Raw genomic sequence first — 9,454 nt, forward strand, 5'->3', positions numbered from 1 at the left:
AGTCGGGACATTGGGCACGGGGAGAAGACAGCGATTGGCTGCTTGGCACACGTGATCCGCCCACGGCCCCTTAGCGACTAAGCACTTCCGGGTTCTCCTCAGTTCGGGACGGGCTGTGCTGTGGTGTGGGATGCTGCGGCGCAGTCACGGTGCTCGCATTGCGGCCTGCGCCTTCTGTGCCACACTGAGGGCTGCTGGGGAGCTGGCAGAGCCCTCGTTCCGGTTAGAAAACCTTAAGGTAAACATGGCAGCGTGAGGTTCGTATGCATGTATTTCTTTCTTCTGCTCGCCAGAGGGCAGCAGGCACTGCGGGATGCATTTATATATATATATATATATATGTGTGTGTGTGTGTGTGTGTGTGTGTATATATATATATAAATTATATTATATATATACTATATATAAATATATTTATATAAATATTATATATATGTGTGTGTATATATATATATTATATATATATAAATGCGTCCCGCAGTGATATATATATATATATATATATAAAATATATTATATATATAATATTAACATCTCAGAACATGAGAACTCAATGAGCCTCAATTTTGCCTTCCCTGTTCCAGGTGATTCAGTGAGCACATGAGTAGTGCAAGACGACTCTTGGCTGCCTCTGTAATTTCCATCCAGAACTCCTGCTTCATCTACCCAGCCTGTCAGAGCTGCTTGTCCAGGCTGATCCTGGACTCCAGGAGGTGTGTCCTGTATCTCATGTGTCCTGTTAACAGTGAGAGGCCTGGGAGGTCTCAGGTCCGAACAATAAGTTACCAATAATTGAGTGAAATTGGTGAAATCAGTGCTACATGGGTTTCTTTATATTCCTGCAGCACTTTGGAGATGGTTATGCATCAGGCCTTCCATTGCATTGTCATGCAATACTGAAGGACAGTGTAGGAGAATGAATGATGTATGTTAATAGCTTCCAACTGCATCCTCTGCAGCTCAGTTCTTCTGTGCTGTTCCTAGATTAGAAAGCATTACCTGAAGGAGCCTGTAAGTCAAACCCTACCTTTTATTTCTTGTTGCTCTGTATGTTCAATGTGTTGTCCAGTCCTTTAAGCCACTTCTGCTTATTGTGTGTATGGAAACATGCAAGCTTTCATTTTTCCCCTACTCTTATGTCAAATTAATGATGCATAGAGGAGAATAAATCAGTGAATATCAGCACAAAATGAAAGGAGCTGGCTTTGCAAAGTAAGAATATATTGTTTCACGTGCTGAAGTTGAACATGCAACTGAGCTGTTTCCTTGTAATCTTTTTAAATCTAGGTTTTATGCTGAAGTTATAGAAAGAAGAATTGCAGGAGAGGACAAAACAGAGGCAGATGCTAAGGAATTCAAAGAGACTCCCCTAGAGGTCATTCTGAGCCCACTGTATTTCTGAATTGACATTAGGCTAGCATTTAACAATTCTATAGCAGAAGCTATTGGGATTCTGTAGCAACACAGGCCCCTTAGTGAGCCAATGGCAATATTAATGCCTCAAGGGATAAGGAATGAGAAAAAAAATCATAAAATTTGACCCATTATTTCAGTAGTACTTACAACTGCAGATAAGATCATATCTCAGCAGTGATTAACAGAAGTTCTTGTATTCAGTCTTCTTTTATTCTTTTACTCTCTTCTGTCAGGTTTAACTGTCTTAAATGTGGCTGCACAGGTGAAGCTGAAGAAGCAAGCTACAGATACAGGTTGTCCCTCAAGATTGCTGACACTAATGATTTGTTTGACATTACTGTGTTTGGAAGCTGCTTAGATCCATTCTTTGGCGTCACTGCAGGAAATCTGCAGAGGTAAGGAATTAACTGATTTAACTACATAGCTGCTACTTTTTCTTCAGCCAAAAAGCAATTAAGATGAGCACGGGTGATGGGAAGGTGAGTAGAAAGAAGGTGCTGAAGTGCTCCCTGCCAGCATTTCTCAGGTACCAGATACCTTGAGAATGTGCTCACGTTTGGTTTCCTCCTGAAAGCTTGATGTTTTGAGATGGATTACTTCTACATAGAAGATCCTGTACTGATCCATTGAAGACAACTTATATTTCACAGTTGATTGGTTGGGCTTCTTGCTTGGGTCCTGCCTCCTAAATATGACAAGATGGAATTTTCTTCATCAAAAGTAAATTGCCTTGTCCAGGGTGATAAACATAATTTTTCCTCAAGATTTCAAAAGAAAACTCTTATGGTAAATATAGAGTCTTAGGGTTCTTATTTTTGTTTATTTCTTCTTTATTTGGCTTACAGTTTGGGTTAACAGAAAGGTGTAAAGCTGGTTGTATTAACGAAAGAAAAAACAGTTATTCCTTATGCAACAAGGGATTTCTAAGAAAGGCTGTTTGTCCTTGCAGCCTCACTGCCCACATTATCAGGACTTTCTGATAAATGAAACCGTTGCAGTAAGATACTCAGATAGACTTGCTGCTTGTTTCTGTATGTTGTTTGCCACTGACCTGTGTTATCATTTGGTCACAGATTAATACTTTTTAATTCTCATATTAATATAATTAATATTCTTATGGTTTGCCATTTTACACTAGATTGCCGTGCTACCATGAACAATGGAACTATTTGCGTATCTTAATATAGGTGCTGCCATCTCTGTAAATGTCTAGGCAGAAAGGATGGATAAGAAATAGCAGCATATATGACAGCACTGTAATACATAAATCATAGAATCACCAAGGTTGGAAAAGACCTCCAAGGTCATCCAGTCCAACCATCCACCTGTCACCCGTATTTCCCCACTAAACCATGTCCCTCAGTACAGTTGTGCTGATACTAAAATTGGAGACACACAAGGAACACTCAAAGATTGTATGTATAATAAACTATTGAAGTAGTTTTACTTTATTTCATTGTAATAAATGAAACAAACTTAACAATTTATAGGCTAACAATTGCCTGTTTCATTCTTTTTAGTTGATGCTAACACAGTAGCTACCCATAGTTCTACCTGTACTACTGCTGAACTGCTATATGAGGTTTCCTCTGGTGCATTACTTCTCTGTGTGTTTTTACTCAAGGTGTATTCAAGACTTTAATCAGCTGTCAGGAGAAACAAACAAAGCTGCATCTCCAGGAGCATTAGTTCAAGCAGTTGAAACCTGTTTCATTGGAAAAAGATTTATATTTGGAGTGAAGGTAAATTTTAATCCACGTTACTGTATTGTGTTGAGTTTTTCATTAGCTTGCATCCAGCTAGAGCCATAAACAAGAATGGCTCTAGCTAGCTATTATTATTAGCTAGAATAGCAGCATTTGGAATGCTGTTTTTCTGAGGAGAAAATGTTGGGCCTGTGTATGGGAATTACTCTGCAAGGCCAGCTCCTGTGTGTGTCAGTAAGAGTTTGCAATCAGGATGTTAAAAAAAAGAAGCGAAACAAAATGTGCAGTTCAGTCATAAAGCAGATTTCTATGTAAGCACTGCCTCGCCTTTTCCATGCTGCATTGTCTCCTGATTTCTGAACTGTGGGGAAATGTACACGTCCCCTCACAGCATTTTAATGTTTCTGGATTTAAGAGTCTTTAAAAATGCTGATAAAGTACAGCTGCCCAGCATATGCACCTGTGGTTTGTCCATGTGCTTAACAGACATGGAAATATTAGTTCTTAGCAATATTTACATTGGAACTGTATTTTAAGTTCATTTCAAGTGGTGCTCTTGAGAGTTCTTCATATTATTAAGCATACCTGGCACTGGTGTTTTCCATCTCCCATAGATATAAGCCTTATTGTACCTGAGTTGAGATTCTCTTCATGTCATGCATGAGCAGAGGAAGTTTGAGGACTTTATGGGTTAAATTTCTTACTGTAGCCATTCACTGCCTGTCTGCTTGATGCCTTTAAAGATATCCACGTATCAGTAACCTTGTTGCTACTCATCTGTGCACATGGCCTGAATGTATATGCTACAAGATCATCCAGTCCAACCACCCACCTACCGCCAGTAGTTTCCCACTAAACCATACCCCTTAGTACAGCATCTAAATGTTTCTTGAACACAAGAGGTTGAGGTAGCACATAGAAAATACCACGCTGGCTTTGATAGCTGAGTTGCCAAGTCATGTATCCGGTAGCAGGATGTTTTGCTTCAAGTACCGTGCAGTGCCTCCTAGATAAAAGAAGAGCACTGGCATTAGGCAGCTGGTCACTTGTACAGAACTGCTCTGGAGGAGGCCCTGGAGCACCCACTGCCCTAATAGGAGGAAGAAAACGTCTGTGAAGTCCTTCCTTAGAATTCATGGTCATTTTTCTAGCTCCAAAACTCTGCATAATTGCAACGAGACAAATACCTCATATTGTGATGCCCTTTGTAGCTTTTGCCAGTGCTTATTTCCCAGGGAGTTATGGTCTGTGTGACAGAACGTTTTGTCTTCTCTTCCCTGTATTTCTGACTTAAAAGGGAGACCTACATTTAAGCCTGACTTAGAAGACATGCCTTAATTATTGTTTTCTGTCTTAAAACAAAGCGCTATACTATTTATTTTTTTCCTTTCCTTTCTCAGGGTTATGGAAGTGAAGATGGAGCATGTTCTGCTGCCAGCAGCATCTTGCAAAACTGTTCCAGAATTAATAGAGGTACAAAAAACCTTATAGCTTGCCAGATCTTCCTGCCAAATGCTGCTGTTACTGGCTTTACTGTTATCAGCTACTTCAGTCGGCTCCTGCAGTCTGTGAAATTCAGGAACAATAATAACAGCTCATACTTACCTGATGCGTCTTCAGCTCCGGTAGATGAATCTGTCAGTGAACTCAGCAGCTTGTCTGTTTTGAGCAGAAACTCCTGTTTTGCTCAATCTAGTGGCAGAGAAAGTTTTTTAGGGTCCTGGCAGCAATCCTTCAGCCTGACTTCATCTGTTGCTTGGGTAACAGCAGAAGATTTTCCCTCTCTGGAAGTGGGAAAGCTGTTGAGTGAACAGCATGAAGAAGAGGGGAGGTCTGTGTCTGCAGAATCACACAGTGTAAGCCTTAACAATCAAACTCTTTTGGATCCACAGTTTTGCAGCTCTTCAGTGAAGGAAGGGAATAAAGAAGAGGAGAATGAATTAAGTTCACAGCCTAGTCAAGCTGACAGACTCTCTCCCACTGATAAATTAGAGAGGAGTTCTTCTTCAAAGGCTGAGTGTTCACTTCAAAGCAGTTCACAGTTGTTAGAAAATCCCTTGGACTTAGGATCAAAAATCATTTACCCAAAGCCTAATAGTAGAAATTATTCTTGCCAAGAAAAATCCCCAAAGTCGCTTTTATACTGGGGACATACCTCATCTTCCAATCACGTAAATCTAACTGGAGTATCTTGGACAGACTCAGTGCTTTGGGATGAGCTCCCATTTTCAGAAAGCCTAAATGAATTTTTAGCCAGAATAGAACATAGGAGTTTTGTGACATCACCTAATCTTGATGCAGGTAAATGTGGCTGTCTTGAAAGTAGAGAGTTGAGTATAAGTCATAACAAATCTCATCCCAGGCAAACCCCAGTAGCTGGTACCTTATCTGAAGTATCGGGGAGGTTCTTGCCATCATCAGAGAAAGCCAGTTGGAAGAGCGTATCATCTGCTTGTCTAAAGGCCAGTCCAAACCCTCTGAGTGATGAGGTGTTGCAGCATAACTCTTTCAGTAGTGTTTTATCTTCAGCTGACAAGGAATGGGGAGCATCTTGCTTTATACCTCACCCTCATCCACGTACTCCCTCACAATCCCTGCGAGTTACATTTGAGACTTCTGCTTCCAAAAGAAGCAGACGGTCCAAAGAAGCAAATGCTGAAGTTTCAAAGTCAACCTGTTCTTTTATCAGCCCACGTTGTTCTGCTGAACATGAAGAAACTTGTTTACAAAGGAGCAAGAGAGCTACCTGTGGGCATTCTGCACATGACAGCTGTTCAGCTGGTAGTGAAAATAAAGAAAATTCTTCTTGTACACCAAACCAAAGAAAAGATCTTACATTCACAGGGGCATGGGACTCTGGTCCAGCAACTCCCAGTGATATAAGAAGGATACATGAAAGAGAATTAAAACCATTGACAGAGGTACATGAATATGGTTTCAAAAGTATAAATAAGAGAGAGGTGATATGGAATGTTAGCTGCCCTGAAGGGAGCTACAATGCTTCTGCTGATCTCTTTGATGCGAATGCAAGTCAGGGAGCAAAAACTGCAGAATCCTTAAGTAAGTCATGTAACTCTTTGATACAGGAAGATCCTTCGACAGAAAAGGTCACAACTCCCAAATTGGTGCTTTTTCCTGGAGATGTTTCCTGTAACAGTTCACAACAGACATCCTCCCTACAGAGAACCCCTCTTGCTTTTCGTAAGCACAGTACACCAGTAACGTGCTCCTTTTATGATTCAGTCTGCAGTACCTTTAGTGCTCAAGACTTTGTTCCTTATTCAGAGTCAACTCCTGTGGCAAAACCTCTCCAAAAGCTGTGGCCTTCTGGGGAACACAGCCTTTCTGTCATCCCATTCACCCCTGAAAGCCCCAGTAAGATCCATTCCAAACGCAAGCGATCCAGATCTTCCTTTCAAAACACTCTGTTACAGCAGCTTACTGGCAGGCTGGTGAAACATGAAAGGCTGAGTAGCAGTGAAGACATAGAAGGTAGGAGCTTCATTCCACAGCAGCTCCGTAACAGCCAGTCACCTGGCAGTTTTGAGGAGTGGATCCCTCGATCTGCAAACAAGAGATTTAAACGAACTGCATCTTTAAGCATAAAACCAGTTAGCTGGGACTCACAATTGACATGTGAGCATGCTGACAGGAACCCTGTTATTTCTGGAAGCAAAGAGAACAGTGAAAGAGACACATGCTTCAGGAGTGCGAGATTGGACTCTGTGAATACAGCCACGGTTCTAACAACTCCTGTGTCTGCAGGTATTACCAAGGCTTTGTTTTTAAATGACACGGTCCTGGAAAGCTGTTCTTCTTCAGAAGGAAAGAATCTCTGCTCACATGCAAATTATTCAGGGGTTTCAATGGAAAGGGCAACAGGCTGGTCTCCTGAGTTGTTCTTCCAAGCACAGCGCCCTAAACAATGATATTTCTATCACTCAGTTGGATGAAAGAACTATTTAAAAACAATCATATTGTTTGTATGCCTCTTGGCATATGTCTTCCTAAAATTAATTGTATTTATTTGCAGAGCTTTGCACCTCACAGATGAGGAAAAGAGAATTCTGCAGTTCCTTTATTCTGTTGTAAATTAACTCAGAACGATGCAATAAAGACTTATGTAAATGTGTGAGCATTTGTGAAGGTGTCTCATTTGTTTCAAGCTCAGGTGTAGGTGAGGTGTTTTTCAGCATCCACTCTTCCTCAAAAGAGTGAGGAAACGTAGCCTGTTTAGAAAAGGCGAAAGAATTAATGCAGAAAAATTAAAGGGAAAGAAAGCATTACTCCTATCAGCACAGGGAAGGCACCACTGAAAGTTTTCAAGAGATTGATATCCTAAGCAAGAAATTATATGTTTAAAACTGCAGCCTTCTACAAGATACGAACATATGATATATCTGGGCTCTTGAAGTTGCTTGCTTGTGGTTAACTGGACAAACACTCACTTTGCCATGGGGGTTTGATCTTAGTGGAGTGATCTGCCAGATCTGATGCATCTAGCATTAAACCAGTGCCAGAACTTCTGCTTCATCTACCTGACAGCGCCTTGGTGTGAAACGCTTCACACAGCATGACTTTGTTTCTACAGCAGTAAATATATCCCCATACTACAGTAAGCAGTAGCTTTGGTACAAGCTGATATGATTTAATTGTGTGTGGGGGGGGAAAAACACAGAAAAAAAGAAGTGAAATACAGCATGTTTAACTGTGAAGGTAATAAAGCTGGAAAAAAAAAAAACCACCAAGTCCATGGTTGATACCCTAAGATTAGAAAGCCATAAATCAAGACTAGATTTTCAGATAGAACTGTCTCTAAGATACCACTGAAATGAAGGCAGAGCTGTCAGAACCTTCTGTTTTATGCAGGAGGGCTGCACACCAGTGAGGCCAAAAAGTCTCTCTGTGTGTCAGACCCTGGGCAGAGAGCTCGCATCAGGGCTGAGTACCCCACGTACTTTGGAGGAAGGTTCTGTAGGCATGAAGATGGAGCATTTCTCCCCCTGCGCAGGTTGTTCTTTTGTTGTTGGAAGCCTCTGTATTCCTGCATTTCCAGTTCCTACCTAGCAGCTTGCAGCAACTTTTCTCTCTCCAAATACCTTTTCCTGTTTTATTGCTTCCTGGAGAAACATGGAGCAGATGGCCCAGTACTCGCACCGGCCATTTACTAAGGAAAGACCTTCAAAGTCAGTGGAAGAGGCAATAAAAGACACATGGTGACTTCAAGCTTCACAACTCATTTCTCAGCACAAGTGTGAGCAGAAGGGAGACATCTGATCCTCAGGATGAGTCTGAGGGCAATCTTTATATGTCGACCAAAAGGCTGAAGGCTTAAAATGGGAGGTATTCTCAGTGGGGGTTCTTTCCACCCAAGAAAGGCTGATTATGAGGGAAGTCCAGCTGTGGGCATGAAGAGCCAGGTGAGAGCTGGAGAACCAGCATTATAAACCAAACAAAACACTAGGACAAAGAACATGAGCCAGCTCAAACGTGGCCTCCCTCCATGCAGGCCCAGCATCCCTGCTAAGATAGGAGTTGGACCAGCAGCCAGTTTGCAATGACTCCAGGTCACTCCCTCTGCAGAACACCACCCTCTAGTGACTGAGATGGGCATTTCCTTAGTGTTCCTAACGTGGCTGTGAACAATCTTGATTGGAAACAGATTCCTTTCTGCTGCTCTGGTGCAAAAGGACATTGCTCCCATGGATGACAGCTGTACCTCTGCCCTTGCTGCGACTGCTGCAGGCTGCTGAACTGGAGCAGAGTCCTCAACGGTTGTAGATCTGAATTAAGTCACGTCCTAAAGGGCACCACTTTGTCTCATATCTATGTTAAAAGCAGCTTTGCTTTGCAGATCAAAGCTAACAAAAATCAATCAAATCAGATGCTTTAAACACCAGCTGGAAAGGATTAAACATTTATTTACATACAGATACAGATGTCAGCGATTTCTAAGTATAAAAAGGACATTACAAATAAACATGAAGCATCATACATTCATCATCATGGTCATCCAAAATACATTCCTTTCTCAGCCCCACTGTACCACACTTGAAAACGAGAACTTGGAAATAAACGGACAGGTCCAATGCTTCCAACAGCCCACGACTCCCAGTTTGGTGATCTTTAACACCTCCCTTAAGGCAGTGCTATCCCAGCAACCCAACATCAAGGGCCCGACCGAGTGCAATGCGTTCTCTCTACTGAAACAGTTGTGCTTGATCAGCCAGAAGCGTGTCTGCTCCTCATCCTTCTGGCCACGTGTTCAGGGCCTTTGAGCAATCAGGGCTCTTGCTAGAATTCTGTACATTGTGCTAAATTCACTATTGTTC

The 9,454-nt window shown here is 41.8% G+C and overlaps 1 protein-coding gene across 3 annotated transcripts; it reads left to right on the forward strand.

Moving 5' to 3' along the window:
- Positions 1 to 82: 82 nt before the first annotated feature.
- Positions 83 to 7,257, forward strand: DDIAS (DNA damage induced apoptosis suppressor). 3 transcript variants are annotated; one of them, XM_015852387.2, is made up of 6 exons: positions 83 to 238; positions 585 to 713; positions 1,650 to 1,811; positions 3,041 to 3,158; positions 4,523 to 4,924; positions 5,015 to 7,257. In XM_015852387.2, exons 2-6 carry the CDS (start codon positions 601 to 603, stop codon positions 7,049 to 7,051), a joined length of 2,832 nt encoding a protein of 943 aa, XP_015707873.1. In that variant the 5' UTR covers positions 83 to 238; positions 585 to 600; the 3' UTR covers positions 7,052 to 7,257. The 3 variants fall into 3 exon arrangements, with proteins under 3 accessions (XP_015707873.1, XP_015707871.1, XP_015707870.1); XM_015852385.2 differs by having other exon boundaries at positions 83 to 257; positions 4,523 to 7,257; XM_015852384.2 differs by having other exon boundaries at positions 4,523 to 7,257.
- The last annotated feature ends 2,197 nt before the right edge of the window (positions 7,258 to 9,454 follow it).

Source organism: Coturnix japonica, chromosome 1 (assembly GCF_001577835.2).
Source record: "Coturnix japonica isolate 7356 chromosome 1, Coturnix japonica 2.1, whole genome shotgun sequence".
In the NCBI taxonomy this organism is placed as follows: domain Eukaryota; kingdom Metazoa; phylum Chordata; class Aves; order Galliformes; family Phasianidae; genus Coturnix; species Coturnix japonica.

Coding starts and splice junctions, on each gene's coding strand:
- DDIAS (XM_015852385.2), top strand. CDS start 601: ATGAGTAGTGCAAGACGACTCTTGGCTGCCTCTGTAATTTCCATCCAG. Junction 714..1,649: donor CTGATCCTGGACTCCAGGAG/GTGTGTCCTGTA, acceptor CTCTTCTGTCAG/GTTTAACTGTCTTAAATGTG. Junction 1,812..3,040: donor ACTGCAGGAAATCTGCAGAG/GTAAGGAATTAA, acceptor TTTTTACTCAAG/GTGTATTCAAGACTTTAATC.